This window comes from Podarcis liolepis (genome assembly GCF_965112155.1).
Source record: "Podarcis liolepis genome assembly, chromosome: 3".
Lineage (NCBI taxonomy): Eukaryota > Metazoa > Chordata > Lepidosauria > Squamata > Lacertidae > Podarcis > Podarcis liolepis.
The window spans coordinates 65,142,597-65,163,112 of record NC_139557.1 but is presented as its reverse complement, the minus strand read 5'-3'; the positions used below and the strand labels follow the sequence as shown (position 1 = coordinate 65,163,112).

Here is a 20,516-nt window from a genome sequence, read left to right as displayed (position 1 = left end):
TGGTCCGGGAATAAGCGTGTGGATTGCCAGTGCACACATTCTTCCCTCTCACACGGTGCTGGCGCCTCCTCCCTCCCCCCTCCTGGCTTCTCCCTGCCCTGCCTAGAGGAGGTAGGAGGCTGGGCTTTGTTGGTGCCAGCCCCTCTGTGGAGCCCTTTCGCACACTGCTCATCGTCCCTCCATCGCTGCCGCCAGTCCCTGCTACTTGCAAGACACAGGAGTCATAGCTGGTTGAGCACCCTTCTCAAGTGGCCAACATTTAAAGCAGTCCATCTCCAGAACCCTTTCACACGCCACTCATCGTCCCTTGTTCATCCCCCCCCCCAAATATAGTCCAGCCCCCCACAAGATCTGAGGGACAGTGGACTGGCCCCCTGCTGAAAAATTTTGAGGACCCCTGGATTAGACAAATTCATGGAGATAAAAGGCTATCAGTGGCTACTATGCTCTGCCTCAGAAGCAGGCTGCTTCTCTAGGGTTCGAGACACTATTTTTCAGAATACAGTGGTACCTCTGGTTGCAAACGGGATCCGTTCTAGAACCCCGTTCGCAACATGAGCAGAATGCAGCCCGCATCTGTGCATGCGCGGGTCGCAATTTGCCACTTCTGAGCATGAGTGTGACATCATTTTGAGCGTCTGCGCATGTGCGAGCGGCAAAACCCGGAAGTAACCCTTTCCGGTACTTCCGGGTCACCGCGGGATGCAACCTGAAAAGATTTAACCTGAAGCAAACGTAACAAGAGGTATGACTGTACCAGTTGTTGGAAACTGCAGAAAGGGACAATGCTTTGTACACAGTTCCTGCTTGCAGGTTTCCCATACGCATCTGGCTAACCACTGTGAGAACAGGCTGCTGGACTAGATGGGCCATTGGTCTGATCCAGCAGGCTCTTTGTATGTTCTTAAATGTTGCAGTCAGTTCTACCGTTCCTCTGATAACTGCATTCCAGGGTAAAGCACAGCAGCTTATTCTGATGGATGCAGCACTGAGGAGCTTCTCAGCTTGCAGCTTTTTAAGGAAGATAACAAATCTCTCCAGGAGGGTTGTTAGAGGTTAAGGAATGCCAACTTAGTCCAACATCATCTGGAAGGCCACAGGTTAGCCACCCCTCCTATACTCAATTCCACATGGTTTGGCATTAATTAAAAATATTACCACCCATGTGGCTGCCCCTTCAGGACAGGGTTAGATGAGATTCAGAGGCTTGTGATAACCTGCGCGAGTGCTTTGCCTGTTCAGCATCTCATATTGTTCAGCTCTGACGAAGAACCACAACTCTGTTAAAGAACTTCTAATTCTAGCAGAGGTTTGGCAGCCTCTGAGCCTTCCTCCCTTCAGATATCTTTTGAAAACTTCTTTTTGTTTACACAGGCCTTTGCAACATGATCCCCCCCCCTTTTAACCAAGCAGTATTTACTGATATTATTTGTTTGATTACAGTTATATCCCACTTTTCCTCCAAGGAAGCTGGAGGTGGCCTACATAGTTCTCCTCAACATTTTATCCTCACAACAACCCTGTGAGGTAAGGTTAGCCTATGAGTGTCGGCTCAAGGTCATCACAGATGTTTTTAATGATTTTTTATGGTTCCTTTGTTGGTTTTATCTTTATACACAGTATTTTATGAAAGAGCAGACTATGAATTTGTAAATAAATAAAAACAAATAAAATAAAAACTTCGACTGACTTATAATAGAATTGGAAAGTATTATAATAGCAATTAGCTGCACCTAGCCAGTAGGTGTCACTCTTCTAAACACATTTGATACTGTGTTGCCTTATTGAGAGGATGCGTTTCAGGGTGGAATTAAGAATTTACCGCCAACTTACCTCAATATTTTGCCATTCGCTCATCACCATTAAATCATCACGAAGTGTGTTAGCCAGATGGGCTCAGCCAGATGGGGGGGGTACAGATAATAAATTATTATTATTAAATTATTATTAGCTGACCAGCTTCCCATTGTGATATGTAATAGAGCAACTGGATCGTCACCACACCTACTTGTGACCTACATTTTACAATTCACTTATTTTTGTCTGCTGTTGCCCTTATCATTTGTGTGATTATTATGTCCCTACTGTGGCTTCGTTACTCTGCATTTGGCACTGATTTTTTTTGTAACAGAATCGTTAACATGTTATATATCTTGTAATTAACGTTATATAACCAGTTGGGCTTCTTCATTTTTTGCTTGTTGGCTGTGAGCTCTCTCTCTCCCCGCGAGAATTATTCTCTGTTGTCAGCTTGAAAATGCAGATTTCTGTACAAATAAAGGTGGCATCCGTGAAGAAGAGTTTTCTTTGGATCTTAGGAAGGTTTGGACCCCGTTTCCAGAACAGAGAAGTGCAAGTCCACAAAATTATACCGACGCACTAGTAGATTCTACACAAATCTTTTTCCCCCATGCACTCTATAACGATTTTTTTTACGTGCAAATGCTGCTTATTTGCTTTCATTCTTGTTGCAGGGCAGCACGTGCCATTTAAGTTTTGCGAAAAATATTTAGCAGATCTCCGGCTTTAATCTCTTGTTCGCATGGACTGATGGAAGTTATATTTGCACGGAGACCCAGTTAAAATTAAATGCACTAAACGGCGGCGCTTCCCTCCCATGATTCCTAATAACATGCATCCTTTGCACACCTTCCTTTCAGGTTAGCTCTGCTGCACAGGCGCGGAAGCGGCTCTCGGCTCTCGTCCCTCCCGGGCAACTGCTCAGTCCCAGCGGCCGCCGTAAAGAGGCTGAAGCTGCCCAGGAGGTTTCCCCCTGTTTACGTGCTTCCTCCTTTTTAATTTACCGAGAGCCGGAGAGTAAAAAAACCAACTACCAGGAGTGGGGTTCGAACCCACGCGGACATGCGTCCATTGGATCTTAAGTCCAACGCCTTAACCACTCGGCCATCCTGGTGCGGTTACAAGCCCTGCACGCGGGCACTCCTATATAGAACAACAGGCTCTGCAGCTCGGTGCGTTCGACCCGTCGCTGCTCCTTCCCCAGCCGCGGTCCCGGCGGCCCCACCTTGAGAGCGAGGGGGGAAGAGAACGCTCGGCAGCTGCAAAACAGCTTCCCCTTGCCGCTCTCCCCTCTCGCCTGCTTTTCGAGCATTCTTGAATCCGAGCGCGGGAGGGCGCAGGAAGCGAAGGAAGGAGCGGGCGGAACCCGGATTACCAGAAGTTAAGAGGGGGGAAATGAAAGGAAGAGACGCGAGCGGGCGGTGATCCGCGTCACAGACCACTTGGAGTGTATTTCCTCGCCCCTCATATGGGAAACGAATAATATTTTAAGACTTTAAAAATATTTTAAGTGGTTGTGCCGGTTCAGCATTTAAGCTGAGGTAGATAAACTCCTACTCACGAGGAAGCCTATTGCAAAGCAGGGCTGTCAAACCGATAAAAACAAAGAAGAATGAGTTCATTTGTTGAAGATGCGTTTATATGCAAAACCTACAGCTTTCTGTCTCCAAAGAAGCGGTTTGTGTATAGATCATGCGGAGCAATGTGGGTACAAATCCCCAAAACACTACTGTATGTACTTGGAGCCTCAGCAGTATAAAAACAATTGCGATCCTCGAAACAAGATCAAGAAGGGACAAGAAGAGAAGCAAGCAGCCTAAACTTTCTAGGAATCAGCAACGTGGGGGGGGGGGAGCTGCTCTTGCCCCAATGTCCTGCTTGGGGTCTTCCCAGTTTGCAGGGGCAGGTCCAAGAAATTTGGGCACCTGAGACGAACCACTAAATAGCGGTCCCTCCCTCGCTGCCAAGGAAGAAAGGAGGGAATGAAGACCTGTGTTGGGATCTGCTGCCCCTGTGGATCCTGTGCTGCATCCCGAGTCGATTACTGTACTTCACCTGCTGGTTTGGTGGAATCTCCTGCCTCTAAGGGAAGGGAGTGCCATAACTGGGGGGCAACTAGGGAAATGGTCCTGCTCAAGAAGCACATCCCTCAAGCTGCTGTCATTAGTGGAATCATTAAAAAAAACAAAAAACTCATCTCATCTGTAAAAATATAAAATTCTTAGAAAAATGAGTTAAGGTCCAAAGATCAGCTCAGCCAAGCCAAAGCAGCTTTTCTCAACATCAGGTCGCTATCAGTAGCTGCATGCACACCACACAAGGGCATTTCCCACCAAACAAAGAATTATGGGAACTGTACCTGATTAAGGGTGCAGAGAACTATTGCGCTGTGAGGGGCAAACTACAGTTCACAGTATTTTTGGTGTGTTTATGTGTGCACACTTTAAATGTTAATGTCATACAACAAACTGCTTTTGAAACAAGAGACTTCGAAAAGCAGCTTATTTGCAATTTGGCATGTGAAGGATGCCTCTCAAAAATAAAAAGGTGAAACAAAAAAAGGGATACCAGGCATACTTAAGCCCTTTGGTGCACTTAGAAAGGCTCTCTGTATATCTGCCTTTCTAGGTGTGTATCTGAGCATGTGGGAAGGTAGCAATTTATTAAAAAATATCCTATGGACAAGGGAGAATTAATGGAGATACAAGAAGCCTACTACCCATATTAAGCAACAGTGTGGATGAGCCTTGTTTTGTCATGTAATAACTCCATGCATGTTTAATCAAAAAAAGGGGCTGCAATCCTATTCACACTTTCCTGGAAGACTTCTGATGCACTGTGTTAAAAACTTTTATCAGTTTAATTCTGATTAACCTGAAATAATAGCTACCAATAATCCTGTCTTCACAATGTAGCTAGCATGGTTTAGAATCTCATTCCACCAATAAGAGCTTACTGAAAGACTGGAGGAAACGCACTGTTCCATTACCCCCAAACCATGTTGAATTAACCACAGATTGATTAAACTTAAATGTGCTTTTGGTGTGTTTAAACTGTACCTAATTTGCATTATATATTTTAATATGCATAAAGCTTAATGAGGCCAGAAATTTATTTGAAGTGGCCTGCCATTCATTGAGTGTTTTAAAAAGAAAAAAAAAGAAAAAGATTGTTGTCTCTTTTTTTCTTGATTTTGAAGGGTAAAAAAAAGAAAAGAGTTGTGGTGCAATGCATTTCCTGGCAAAACTGTGGTTTTGTTAAGGAAACTAAGAACCGTTTAGAAGTGACCTTAAAGTACTGCAGTAATGAAAAGGCCTTCAGTTCATCAGTAAGCAAATGGAAAAAGCAAACCACCTAGTTTCTTAAAACAAATGGCCCTTAAACAGTTGCTGGCACTTTAGCTTTATATTCATCTGTTTGCTCCCAACTTTATTAAAATTAAAGACTAAAATACAGGTTTCCAGAATGCATCATTATTCTGTAAATTGTAAACAGCTTCTCTGTGGCCAAGAAATCCTAAATAAAATATTATTATTATTATTTATTAAATTTGTCAGTCATTCCTTTTTGTTCAAGGCAACCCAAAGCAATTTAGTTATATTAGAGTTGTATTATGTGCCTTTCCAAGTATGTTCCAAAATATTTCCTTTAAAAGTTTCTTTCCAAAGTTTTCCTCTTCCCCCTAGCATAAGAAAAGACCACACATTTGGAAAATTAAAAATTGTTTACTGAAAACTCTGCAAAGGTCAGATTAATGTACTTCATAAAGTTGCACAGGCAGTAAAATTTGACTTAGTTACAAAGTGGTGAAAGTTCCTAAATTATTTGTATAGGAACTCAAGAGTGGCTTTAGAGAACCATGTGGCTGAGCTGGAGCAACCAGCGCAAACATCTTCACATACTGAGTTTCTCAGGTATACTGGGGGAGAACAAAAGCTTGATCACCTAATTCTTCCCAATGTGAGGGGAAGTGGACATAGTTAAGCCAGGCAGGACAGCTCACTCTATGGTATTAACCCCTTCATTAGAGATGGTTATATGAGGCTGGTCATCCCATAGGAAAGGTATGTGACAACACTGGGATGGGGAGTTGTGTGAACACTCCTACATTAATATGGCGACAGACAGTTGCAAATCTTAAACTAGCCAATTTTATTTTGAAGGAAGAGCAGCAGATGGAGCACCAACTGGGGCATGCTCCTGATCAGGATTCTGCACACAAAATTACCCCATGGCTGCCGTTTGCCTTCAAAGGTGCTGTTTGTAGTAAAAGACGCCTTCAGGAGCAGTTAGCAAGCAGGGTTGTTGTTTTTTACATGAAACCAGTGCAGGTTCTTCACCTTTCAGCTACTGGGAAATTCAGTTTCAAAATTCCTTAAATACAGTGGTACCTCGGGTTACATACACTTCAGGTTACAGACTCCACTAACCCAGAAATATTACCTCGTGTTAAGAACTTTGCTTCAGGATGAGAACAGAAATTGTGCTCTGGCGGGGCAGCGGCAGCAGGAGGCCCCATTAGCTAAAGTGGTGCTTCAGGTTAAAAACGGTTTCAGGTTAAGAACAGTTCTTAACCCGAGGTCCCACTGTATTAGCAATATGACAACAACAACAAAAATACCTCCAGTCTCTTGTGTAAGCAAGAATCTACAAATAGTTGTAACTTCTTACACATCCTGTGTGGACGCTACCATGTATCCTTGTTTTGAGTGCCAGCTCAATGACTAGGAAAAGATAAAACCCAAGTCACTTAAAATATCCAGAGCTAGTGAGTGCTGCTTAGTGATAGAAGAACATACTACAAAAGGAAATTTACAAGAGTTCCACAGTTCAGTATTTCTTAAAGGTAAAGGGACCCCTGAATGTTAGGTCCAGTCGCGGCGCTCATCTCGTTTTACTGGCCGAGGGAGCCGGCATACAGCTTCCAGGTCATGTGACCAGCATGACTATGCCGCTTCTGGCGAACCAGAGCAGCACACGGAAACGCTGTTTACCTTCCTGCCAGAGCGGTACCTATTTATCTACGTACTTGCACTTTGACGGGTTTCAAAGTGCTAGGTTAGCAGGAGCAGGGACTGAGCAACAGGAGCTCACACCGTCGCTGGGATTCGAACCGCGAATACTGCGTCCCTTCAGTATTTCTGAAGTTCATCGTATGGAAGCAATGTGTGTGTGTGTGTGTGTGTGTGAATGAACAGCCTGAACAGTATGGCAGAGAGTGGGAATGAGATTATAATCCTCCCACCAACACCTGCTGTGCTCCTGACAAATATAATCCCCTTTAGCTGCTATTTGCATCAGGAAGGAAGTCTCTGCTAGTAGCAATCGAGTGTTCCCTTCTTCCCTCCCACAGCAAAAACCCCAGCATGGGTAGGGAGTATTTTCATCAGGACCACAGTGGTGGAGGGAGAGTTAAGCTTTCCCTCCCTAGCCCCTGCAGTCCTGATGCTGCCCAGGCTTTACTATAGCTGCTATTTACAGTAGATTTTTTTTTTAAAGTATGTATGTTCCTTAACTGTGTAAATGGGTAAATCTGCACTAAAAGAAGAAAAATGAAGATAGCGGTCTGCTGCCATGTGGATGATGCAAAAAGCTTCCGTGTGCATAAGCAGGCACCATTTCCACAGCAAACTCTGTTTTCTCAGGCCATGTCCACACCATACAATTAAAGCACCATTATAGCATATCATGGAGAATCCTAGGGACTGTCACTCTCTGAGATCAGCACCCTGAACAAACTACACTCGTCGTCCTTTTAATGTCTGGTGAAGAGGTGACCTCAGACTGTGTCCTGGTCTTTCTTGTAACTTCTGGCAAACGTAACTACTATCACTCTGCCTTAGGCAGCTGATTCTGGGTATCATAAAAGGGCAGCTAATTTTGTATAACTTAATTTATTACTGTATTCTTGTATTTTCACTGTGAGGGAGGGAACAGACATTGTAGGATTTTCTTTGTCAGGTGTCAAGAAACAAGCAGCCTTGGTGGCTCTACACCTGGACCTGGGGGGTGGATACACCATTTGCTGCTCCACCTGAGGTAGGAAAATGCCTTCGCCTGGTTCTGGCTGCTTCCACATTTCCCTGCTCCCACAAGTGCCATCATAATGAATAAAAACACTGGACAGACAGCAATTCAAGATCTTTCTTTATACACTAACAAAAAGATAATTAAGGCTTCCACATTTATTTTAATATACAGAAATATCAGAACATATATAAAAAATAAGTATATGCTGTGTACAATTACAACAAATCTTGTATCAAAACTCTCAGATCATGTGCACATGCTAGTTTTCTAAACAACATTACTGAGAATCACACCTGTAATTTTGTCCTTTTTTCTTTCATCCAGGAAAAAACAACTGGCCACAACACTGATTACTTTAAAGTCTATGAAGGTTGTTGTTTAAATTGCACCAAAAGCATTAATTTAGGAGCAATTCATTATACACCTGGTCAACATTTCCTTTGCTTCGTATATGTTCCGGTGTATGTGTAATTTTGCAGTAATGTTGCAGACCAGGTTAATTTTACCTTTTGTTACATTGGAATACATGACAACTCGCCAATATCCTTTGGCTTTTGGTACAAGCTGCAATACGTGTGCACCGGCGTCATTAATGAACATAAGAAAACAAAAGGACATTGCTTTAGATCAATTTCTCTCAAACCGAGCACAAACTTTAAGTGTCTTCAAATCTGAGAGTGTCCCCAAAACACTTATCTAGCAATTTCATGAGGACAATCAAATTTTGCAGCATCGCAAGCAGCAGCAGAGGATTGTTCGGCAAGGATGCTTCCTTCGGTATTCGAGAGCTCTCCTCACTTCACCTTTAGCTTCTCCAACATATTCTTCAACATTATGCACGTTGAGCTCAATAATATCGAAGGTGTCCGCCTGTTCTTCTACTAGCAGGGCTACTTGCAAGAAGAGTTCATGAACTTCCTTGATTCGGGACTCCAGCTTCATCAGCTCTTTGTGCCGGGTCTCTATCTCGTTCAAGGCCGAACGAGCTCCCTTTGCGTCAGACAGAAGGTTCTCAGAGAAAACGTCCCACCTGCCTTGTTCAATGATGTCCTCTATCTGGTTCCCAGACACTTCCTTGCCCATGATCTCTAGCTGCCGTTGGATCCTAATCTTGCAGTTCTCCCGCTGGTTCATCTCTGTCTCATTGTATTTAAACATGGCCTCCTGAAAAGAATGCATGAGATCAACATAGTGGTCCTTGGCCACACGGGCTATGATTGTGTTTGAGCCATATTTTGTTTCTGCATCTTCACTGAAGTCTCTCAAAACCTGCAGCTTCCTGTGGATTTCTTCTCCACGAGCCTTGATGTCTTTCGCAATCGTGTTTGTGTCACGTTTTATGCTACTGAAGCGGCGCATAGAGGTGAGGAAGCGAGTGTTTTGTTTGCCCAGGCGTCTAATGTCCTCTTTCAGGTGGAGATTGCTCGTTCGGATTGCCTGGATATCTTTGAAAAGACTTGCCAAGGCATAATCTGTTTCAAACAGCAGACTGTTGTGAGGTAAGAGCGGTTGATTTTCTTCATCATGAGTATGTTGGCTGTAAAGCCTCGATAACTCAAAAAATTCAAAGAGTCGGTCTCTCATTTTGGCCTCTAGGGACAGAAATAGAAAAATAAAAATTAGTAGAAATAGCAAGCTTCTCTTAATGATCTAAATATCTTTGCACAGAAGACAGTGTGTTTGATGTTCCAAATATATTTACTGGAGTATCATGGACTTTACAAAATATTCTACCTTTCTGACACATTACTGAGTGTTGTAAACTCCATGCCCTGTATATATTTCAGTATACTTGTCTATATTCCATGGAAAGATCAGGAATGACATTTTGCCATGACGATATAGATTACTATTCAAACAGAAGCACAAACTAAAGTCTTGATTAGTGACTAGACTTTGATTCCATTCCATCCATTGATTTAAATGAGACATTTAGTTTGCAGATCCAAAAGTAGCCTTTACAGTTTAATGGGATATTTTGGGGAGGGGGAATCTGAGTGGTATCACAATTGCTTTAAAAGGATTCTACAGGAGATAGCTTATGCTGTTTTTAGATAAAGAAATTTAGCCTTTAACAGCTCCTCTTCTTTCTCCTATCCAAAAGTAAATGACATCGTCATAAACTTTTTTCAAGGCCAGTGTTTAAAGGTGCATACTGCAGATAAACATAATTAATCCATTTATTTATTTATTTATCACATTTATTAGTTTATTCTAATACAATTATGCTCTAGGTTAATAACTTTTGGCTGCCCTCTGGGGCCTGATGAATTAATGAATGAATAAATAAGGTACATTTTATCCTTCTAAATATATCAAGGTGGCACATATGGATACCCACGCAACTGATGTTCTCATCAAAACAACCTTGAAAAGTAGCTTGCCCTGGATCACCAGTGAGCTTAATGCCTGGGCAGAGATTGGAAGACAGATTCTCATTATCTAGGTCCGGCACTCTGCCTTCTGCGGCACACTGGCTCTCATGGCAACCAAGCGACAGACAGAAGAAAAATGCTTCCATGTGGCCAGGGTGTGGTATCACAGTGGTAATAGCTGCAAGAAGCAATATCCATGGGTTGGATCTGGAGTAAGTCATGACAAGAACAGACTCACCGAACCAGGGGCAGACTTTGGTAATAGGGCATCCTGAGCAAGAACAAAAGTTGCCTCCCCATCACCCCCCCCCAATCACAACTCTATTGCCCTTCTGACTGGGACCTAACTTTACGTAGCTACTCATATAAATATAGGTTGTGGTTGTTGTTGTTGTTGCTTGTGCTCCCATGGCTCAGCACCCTGCAGAGGGGAACACTGCCCTAAATCTGGCACTGCACTGAACCAACAACCTTCATGTCTCTACCATTGTAACATCAGGCCATGACATGGAAGTGGTTTATTCAGAGTATGCTTCAGTAAGATAATTTAATCAGGGTTAACATGTTGGCAGATTGTCCAGTCTTGTCAATCAACCACCTATTTAACCACAGTCAAATATTCCATGAAGCCATGATGCTGATTAAATTACAAGAAGTGGTCCACTGCATACTGCCTTAAACAGCTGTTGTTTAATATTTACTGTTACTTTGCTTTCTATATGTTAGAAAGGTAATTTTTGATACAACCTTTCATAATTAGAGATGGACTCTGGTGTTCCAGCATAAAAGACTGAGTTGAACTGTTCAGTGATTTTTTTTTAAAAAAAGGTGGATATATTCCAAATTACTTGACCAATATTTGACATGTCAGCTGACCAGAGATCATCGCGCCCTCCCCCCCACCTCAAATTCACAGTTCTAGAACCTTATACTCAGAGCAGTTAAGGTGTGGTAAAAAGATCTTTACTTCCCAGTAAATTAACCAAGAGGAGTATTCCATGTTGGTTAACACGGGATCAGTGGCGTAGCGTGGGGGGTGCAGGGGGGGCCGGCCGCACCGGGCGCAACATCTGGGGGTTAGGGTTAGGGGGCGCAAATCCATGGGTTAGGGGGCGCAAATTACTTGCCTTGCCCCGGGTGCTGACAACCCACGCTACGCCACTGCACGGGATACAGAAAAGCTATTGTACCATAAAATTAATTTTGTTCAGGAATGAAATACTGTTAATTGTCTTAACTTTTAAGCAAACCAAATTACAGCACTAGTGTGTGAAACTGAAATTGTATTTCACTGCATGCATAGTTTGAAGACATATCTGATTGTTTCCTGCTTGGCAGGGGGTTGGACTCGATGGCCCTTGTGGTCTCTTCCAACTCTATGATTCTATGATTCTATGATTTTACCAGCAACAAATATGCACATTACATCGGACCTAGGACTGAGCAGTTGAAGTATCAACAGTATTTGGGAGGTATCCATAAGTCTGTTAGCTGTCAGGTGGGCGATAGCAATGTTGTTATAATTTGAGGCAAAACAAAGAAAGAGAAGAGATTGGCTGAAATGCAAAATCATACCATGTACTTTGACTTCAGCATGATAATTTCACTCTACACTTCTTCTGTGCTTTCCCCATACTCCTCCCTCCCTCCCTCCTTCCTGCCTTTTTCCATATTTCATGTAGATTTCTAGACACATGTTCAGACTGAACTATTTTTCTAGGCCACAGAAAGTCAAAGCCATTGCTAATTGTACAGAGATCGCCAACATGGTGCCTTTCAGATGTTTTGGATTACAACTCTCAGCACCCCTGACCATTGGCTGTGATGGGTGAGTTGTAGTCCAGAGCGTCTGAAGGGCATCATGTTGACTATCCCGGAAGAAACAGGCATTCAGGTTACAGGATGAACATCCAGCCTGTAACTCCTGTCCTCACCCCCACCAGCACTTTATGCTACCTCTACAGTTTCTTCTGTAGGGATGCGGGTCTACTGGGATGCAGGTGGCGCTATTGGTTAAACCACAGAGCCTAGGACTTGCTGATCAGAATGTCAGTGGTTCAAATCTCTTGGCCAATAAAGAGAGATGAGCACCGCAACCCCAGAGTCAGTCACAACTGGACCTAATGGTCAGGGGTCCCTTTACCTTTACCTTACAATTTCTTCACTACTTAGTAAGTCTCCTATATCCCATCTAACCTATTCCACAATCCACCACCTGCTATCCCTCTCCCTTTCCCCTAGGAAACATTTCCCTACAACCCAACTGAAGTCATATAAATCCTTTATACTGTAGTTCTCTTCCATGTCCTCCATGCCTTCAATGTAAAGATATTCAAGTGCAGCATGAGAAGCACCAGAATGTCTCAGGCCCGCCTTGGCTTTGTTTTCATTGATGTTTGAATATTTAGGATGCCTTACACTGATGACAACAGAACTAGTCAGACAGGACTCACAAGCAATTAACAGCTGCTGCCTTTAGACTCAGGGGACTAACTGTTCAAATGATGAGAGTCCTGTTTGACTTGTTGTTTAAGTGCCCCTTCAGGGACAACTCAGAATGCATATCAGCCAGCACTTTTCTAGGTTTCTGTGTGCTGTATATAAAATCACTCTGGGTCCGGGAAACTACAGAACTTTGCTGGGCCGGGGAAGCAAGGTTTAACTTTCTCTGCCCTGCTCCATTTCCCCCATCCCCAACTTTTATTTGGTATCATAGTTGTACAGTTTGAAATGTATGGAGGGGGGGGAATTAAACTGAGGAAATTATGCAGAGGAAATAGTTTTACTCCCTCCTCCTCCAGCACCACGGTCCCAGTCTGAATCTCTTCTCACTAAGAACATTTGTTTTAAAAGTGTAGGAGATCCTTTTCCTTAGATCTCTCAAGTCCCCTCTAGTTTGGCCCAAACTTAGTGTGTTTGGCCCCAACTTAGGAGGCAGAGTAAAATTACGGTATGCCCATGCCTCAAAGAATATTCAATAATAATAATAATAATTTATTATTTATACCATCTGGCTGGGTTTCCCTAGCCACTCTGGGCGGCTCCCAGCAGATTAAAGTAAACAAAGACTGAAGAGAAGATAGCTTAGGTTATTCTCATGATAGCAGAAAACAAAACACACGTGTTACGCCTAATGAACAACTGAAAATAAAGGTGTCCTACTTCACTATTTTTCGGAAGCTAGAACCAAAGTACCGGTAGCTCCCAGTAACCCTTAAACATGCACACATTACAATACGAGTGCAATGCAAGTCATAAGACACATCTTATATATTTCCTTGTTAATGTCTACTTGACTCATAACAGCTAAGAAGCCAAGTATGCAGGTAAGATTACTAAGCACCAACACTGTATCATACATTCAAAGAGCTCTAATTCTATTATCTAACTTCTCACCACATTATCCCTACAAGTCACATGCTATCAAGTGACTGTAACCTCATGATTACAACAATCACATGTACACATAGCATTATGAAATAAAAGCTGTTACCAATCAAAAATTCCCAGAGCGCCTCAGATTCTTGTTGCCTTGTTTATACTGCACATTTTCCATGATGTATATTTGTACGTATTCATGCAATCACCTACAAGACTCTCAAATGCAGATGTCACAAGCAAAGAAAACATGCATGATTTAAGATGCCATTCCAGTTGATCAAAGGAAGAGAAGTCAAAGGGGTAATTCCAGCCTAATGTTTTCAGCCAAATAGAATACACTCAAAGACTTTTCCTATGAATGTTGAATCCACATGGAATTTGGTGACAAATAATGTGTCACAAATTCATTGAACACCAAGGAAGACCCTTTGCGGGGTCAAAAAGTGTTGGGTTGGGATATTTCTTGTTTATTTGTCACATCAGATTTTCTGAATATATTATTGTACTGTAGTAATTTTATCCATATCTTTATTATATGTTAAAACCTTTTGTGGGTTTAAAGTTGCATTTTATTCTTCAGTACATTTTAGTAGCACTATATATACACATATATATACACATATATATATATATGATCACACCCAATTCTGGGTCTAAGTATTTCAAACCATAACCAGCCCAGTCCTCTCCAGGTCTGCCTAGAGGTAAACCCAACTGAGGCTTACTCCCCATCAGACTTATTCCCAGGAAGCTGGTATAGCATTGAAGAAGCCTAAGAGATGCTTTCATATACAGTGGTGCCCCGCAAGATGAATGCCTCGCAAGAAGAAAAACTCGCTAGATGAAAGAATTTTACGGTTTTTGAGCTGCTTCGCAAGACGAATTTCCCTATGGGCTTGCTTCGCAAGACGAAAATGTCTTGCAAGTTTGTTTCCTTTTTCTTAACACCGTTAATACAGTTGCGACTTGACTTTGAGGAGCAACTCATAGAACGCGGTGTGGTAGCCTTTTTTGAGGTTTTTAAAGATTCTGGTGATTTTTGAAGCTTTTCCAAAACTTTTCCGACACCATGCTTCGCAAGACGAAAAATTCGCTAGACGAAAAATCTCGCGGAACGAATTAATTTCGTCTTGCAAGGCACCACTGTAAAATGAATAACACTGCAGCTTCCATTTACAAAAGGTTCAAGCACATGAGATTAATTGGTAAATGTCCCAGTTCTTACGTGGCTCCTAAAAAAACCCTTAAAGGATACACAAGTGTCTACATAAATATCTATAATTACTATAAAACAGAGCTATGCCATGGGTCTATGGAAGACTGTACAGAAAGGGAGCTAACATCCTGCCATCTGAAATATTGTACCAGAAAGACACAGTCTTGGTTCATGGTAAGCTTACCTATAGTTTACCAGGACCTCATGAATGTACTGTCTCTAGAAAGGAGCTCACAGCTACTTTGCTCCTCCCTGATATTTTTTTACTCTTGCACATGCTCAGCTAAGCCAAGGTTTGTCTTAGCATGTTGTCTGAACCCAGGTTCATTGTTAAGCTCTATCCTCACTAACCAGAAGCTGTACCCAAGAACAACCATTTGCCTTATGATGATGATGTGTGAACCAGGCCAGTATATTTTTTAATTGCCTCTGCCATAATCAAAGTGTTGAAAAATCCCACCCTGAAAAAAATAGGGATCCTTTTCAGTATTGGCTGGTGTAGTGAGGTAGAGCTACCCTCATGGACACAGAAAGTGGTGCAGCTTAGCTGGATGACACCAGGGTGGGGCAGGATGGCAGCAAGGTTGAGGTGGGGTGGGCACACTGGTGGCAGCTGTGGGGCATCCCACCCCAGTGCCATCCAGGGAAGCAGCAGTGACCCCAGACGTAGGGGGAGTCACCACGGTTTGCCTCACTACACTGTGTGTGCAAAGTACAGGGGCATCCTCTGGAATACCAGTAAGGTGGGATAGAGAAGAGATTGTAATGCTTCGTTTCCAAATTCAAGTTTTTGTTTCATTTTTAGAATCAGAGCTGTTAACTGTAAATGCAGTAGCAATGGAAACAACAGGTTTGCACAACTGCCTTCACACTTCTTACTCTTCCAAAGCACACAGGAAATTAGTTACTTAGAAATTTACAGGAACAGCTTACTCAAACTTAGTTCTTCTTTAACACTGAGCCAGTGGCGTAGCGTGGGGGGTGCAGGGGGGGGCTGGCCACACCGGGCGCAACATCTGGGGGTTAGGGTTAGGGGGCGCAAATCCATGGGTTAGGGGGCGCAAATTACTTGCCTTGCCCCGGGTGCTGACAACCCACACTACGCCACTGCACTGAGCTGGATACTGTCCATGTTAGTTGAAATGAATGCGATTTAACTCAGCCCTTGCTAACTTTTCATATTGATTTCAATGGAAACCAAGTTTACGGTAAGTATTTTAATCTGGATCAGACCCATTGTTTCCCTTCCACAACAAACTGTTTTCTGGATGACCAAAATTGGTTATATCATCCATATTTGAAGTTCTGACTTGTTAATACATATTGGTGTAATTTTCTGTCACGTTCATTCAAATATACACTATAACAATAAAATTTAAGATTAAAAGAAATTCTCCCCACCCAAACTTATTTGATTTTGCTTCCCAATTCCTGGATTGAGGAATCATGTTCCTTTAAAAATCAAACACACCTTAAAAATAGAGAGAAGTCTAAGGTAATAGATCAGTTATGGTTTTAAAATTAAAATGGATCTTTCTTAAATCTGCAACTTAAGTACTCATCACCTACTTAAGATTGATCTTAATTAATTGATAAGCATTCTATTTAGCCATTTAGGCCCTAGGAGAATAAAGTGAAAGGGAAAAGTAAGGAAGAGAATCCAGTTTTTTAAAAATGGGGAAGAAATGAAAATTTCCTCAAATAGCTTTTCATATCTGAATTATATTTATTCTCCCTATATAACGTTCAGGTAAAGTAATATCATCATCCTACAATACATACTTCTAATTACTGGATTCTAACTAGATCCAATTCAGTGTAATTAGAACCCAGTATTAAAATAGATTATATTTGTTTGCTTCTTTTTGGATTCCCCTGATGTTATAAAGAAATGATGAACAAGTGTTTTCTAATCACTAATACCAGCAGTTGTCAACACTATTGAGCCCATGCTTTTCTCACCCCTCCCCCGTGACACTTCCTTTTGACAGACAGAAAGTGAGGCATCACACACACACACACACACACACACACACACACACTTTTTCATGCTTTTTCATGGGCTCTGCCCCAAAGTTTGATTCAGAAAGTAGAAGTGAAACAGATCCTCTGGAATGTGAATCATTTTACATGATTTTTTCAAAGTCACAGGTCCAGAAACATTGGCCGACAGCACAGATCCTCATGTATGTTTGTGATTTTTACATAGAATAATAGTAAAACCACAAAGCACAGAACACATTTGTGAACACAGAGGTGACCTATAATTTGATGTCAATTCTGAGGGGATCCCTTGTAAAAATTAGAAGGATCTGTGCCTCAGATCAGGTCCATGATTGTTAAAGTCAATGAAAACAGATATATGATCTTTTGAGTTGATGGTTTTGTGTGTGTGTGTGTGTGTGTGTGTGTGTGTGTAGGGGGGGGTGATGTGTGAAGAAATACAACATTTCAAGAGAATCCACTTTACTGCTTCCAGCCTTCTCTCTCTCCTCAAATCCCATCATTATCTCTCTCCACAGCACTTCAAGGGCTCTCTCTCGCTCTCTCTCTCTCTCTCTCTCCTCCTATGGCACCCCGTTTTCTCACCCCCTTCCCTCTATTCCCCACCTTTCCCTGATCACTTCCCTCCCCCTCCTCTCCTCTTGGTTGCTTTGCTTTCTGTTCAGCTGAGCCCTGAAAGGTACATACTGTAGAACTTAAAGAAGTGGGAAAGAGTGTCGCTGTTCTAACTTCCTCCTTTTTAAGGGGGTTTGGTAAGCATCCTGGCTTGACAGTGGACATGTGATGAAGCATCCTGGCAATCTCATGGTGAATAGTGAGGGGGCAGCTCAGAAGCTCTGCAGGCACCGCGGGCACCATATTGACTGCCCCAGCTTCACACATGTATAGATAGCCAGCTCTCTCTTGACAGCCAGTTTAAGATGATATAATTTAAGATGCCCCCAAATAACTTTATGTTATGAAGCATACAGATGTCATTAATAACAAGAAGAGCTAATAATAAACTAAAAAGTTAACGCAGGTTTTTTTTCCAACCAAATGCTACTCGGGTTCACATCCACTTAAAAAATCAGACCATTAGTTCGATACGAGGTGAACAAAACGTTATGGAAGTCTGGCAGAACATTTCCCTCGGCGCCCCTTAACTGACTAACTCCTAAGTAAGTGTGGATAATATTGCTGCCTTCATTTCATGATCACTACAGACCGTCCACTTTTAACTTAGGGAAGGAAGTCTGGCAAAGCCGAAGCCTCAGAAAGTTTCCTCAGCAATAAGCCCACTTTGCGTTCAGTGTGTGAGCAGGTTGTAGGGGAGCTGTAATCTTGCGCACCCTTACTATGCGCATGGTGCATAGCTTGACAGTCAAGGCAATGGGCACAAACCACTTCCAGCCGAAGTCACCGGTAACTCACACCAAGTACGGGGGGTCAGGACTGCAACCCAGGACCGCCTGGGTACCCTATATAAGCCCCCTTGAAGCAACAGTGGAGAAAAGAAGGCCAAGTTCCCCTAAATCAGACAAATTCTTCTTACAGCTCATCACTAGTTGCCTGATCGCCAAAAAGCGCTTCAGCATCGACGGCAAAAGTTTGTTCCTCCAAGACACCTAAACTTCCCCTCCAGCCCAAGAAACAGAAGGCTTCTCCCGGAGCCGGCCACACCCCCGTGATCGTCCACACAACTCCTTGAAGAAGTTCAGGCTGGACGTAAAAAAGAAAGAGCGAGTCCCACTGACATAAGACAGGAGGAGGCACAGCTTCTTTTCCTATTTAGATAGATAGATTTGCTGCCTGGCCCCATCACCATTTCCCCCCAAGGATATTTCCATGCCGTCCTCCAGGGCTATAAGGACCCGAGCACTTACCCGCATGCACTGGGGAAGAGACGAGAGCCTCGCGTCGTGCTGCTGCCCCAAAGACGCCTCAGCCAAAAACACGCCGCCTGGTGCAAGAGCTTGTCAACTTGGCCAGGGGGGGAGTTTCCCCCGCCGCTTGACTCGCCCCGCCCCCGGCTCCTCCCGCGCGCTGCCCATTGGTTCCCTTTCCCTCCCCCGCAAGTGATGAGCAACGCGGTGGCGGCGAGTGGATGCCGCGGGTGAGCGATTGGCTGCCGCCTTGTGAAAAGGCACAACTCGAGGCTGCCTGAGAAAGTCGGAAACAATGCTGGGATCGCCGCGGTGTGTCCGGAAGCGGATTCTCCGGGCGTGTTTCTTCGACGAGGGATGAATCCCCAGTCATTTTCGCCCCAGGCCTCCTGAATCACAGCGGGTAAAAGTGGGGTGCCTTTAAACCACTGTGTGTCAGTCAGCATCTGCCACGAGACGCCCATCAGGCTGCCGCTTAGGGCGATTTTGAAAAGAATAGTGATTTAAGTGGCATTAAAGGGTGAAAACACACGCACAACTCGCAAATAAGGGAAAGTGGCTCATCATAAATGCGTGGAAGAGTCTGGATGTAAATATGGAGAGGAATGTGATTTTCTTTTCAAATAAAACCTGGATAGGTTTAAAAGGTGTTCCCCGCCCACCCAAAAATGAGAACAGACCATATAGTTCATTGGTAGAGCACATAGGTTACATGCATAAGATCTCATGTTCACCTTCAATACCGCTAAGCATCAGTCACTGGGCAGCACAGATAGGAGAGTGCCATTGCACATATCTGCTGCCCTGCTTGTGCGTTTCCACAGTGAGAAAAAGATGTTGGATTAGATGGGCTGGCCCTTTGGTCCATTCCAGCAGGTCTTGTCTTACATTCTTAAGAATGGGATCCGGTGATGGGAAAGACCACTGCCTGAAACCCTAGATAAAGTCTGCCCGTGAGACTAGACCAGGGAGGGATAGCCATCCTGGTGTCCTCAAAATATTGTTGGACTCCAATTCCCATCAGCCACATCCAGCAAGGCCTGTGGTCAGGGATGATGGGAGCTGAAGTTCAGCAACATCTGGAGGACACCAAATTGGCTTCCCCTGGGCAAGACAAAAGAGTAATAGTCTGGCTTGATATACAGTGGTACCTCGGGTTACAGACTCCGCTAACCAAGAAATAGTACCTCAGGTTAAGAACTTTGCCTCGGGTTAAGAACAGAAATGGTGCATGGTGGCAGCGCAGCAGCAGGAGGCCCCATTAGCTAAAGTGGTACCTCAGGTTAAGAACAGTTTCAGGTTAAGAACGGACCTCCAGAATGAATTAAGTTCTTAACCCGAGGTACCACTGTATAAGGCAACTTTTTGTGTTCCATAGTTCAGATTCAGATCACTGCAGATGGTGACAGCAGCCACGAAATTAAGAGACGCCTGCTTCTTGGGAGGAAAGCAATGACAAACCTAGACAGCATCTTAAAAAGTAGAGACATCACCTTGCCAACAAAGGTCCGTATAGTAAAAGCTATGGTTTTCCCAGTAGTGATATATGGAAGTGAGAGCTGGACCATCAAGAAGGCTGATCGCCGAAGAATTGATGCTTTTGAATTATGGTGCTGGAGGAGACTCTTGAGAGTCCCATGGACTGCAAGAAGATCAAACGTATCCATTCTTAAGGAAATCAGCCCTGAGTGCTCACTAGAAGGACAGATTGTGAAGCTGAGGCTCCAATACTTTGGCCACCTCATGAGAAGAGAAGACTCCCTGGAAAAGACCCTGATGTTGGGAAAGATGGAGGGCACAAGGAGAAGGGGATGACAGAGGATGAGATGGTTGGATAGTGTCTTC

General features: G+C 43.4%; 1 protein-coding gene across 1 annotated transcript; it reads right to left on the bottom strand.

The window, feature by feature from the left end:
* Positions 1-7,934: 7,934 nt before the first annotated feature.
* STX11 (syntaxin 11) lies at positions 7,935-18,802 on the bottom strand. Its single transcript, XM_083495013.1, has 2 exons — positions 18,672-18,802; positions 7,935-9,422 (listed from the first exon to the last, which is right to left on the bottom strand). The coding sequence occupies exon 2, from the start codon at positions 9,412-9,414 to the stop codon at positions 8,548-8,550; it is 867 nt and encodes a 288-aa protein (XP_083351139.1). The 5' UTR covers positions 9,415-9,422; positions 18,672-18,802; the 3' UTR covers positions 7,935-8,547.
* Positions 18,803-20,516: the final 1,714 nt, after the last annotated feature.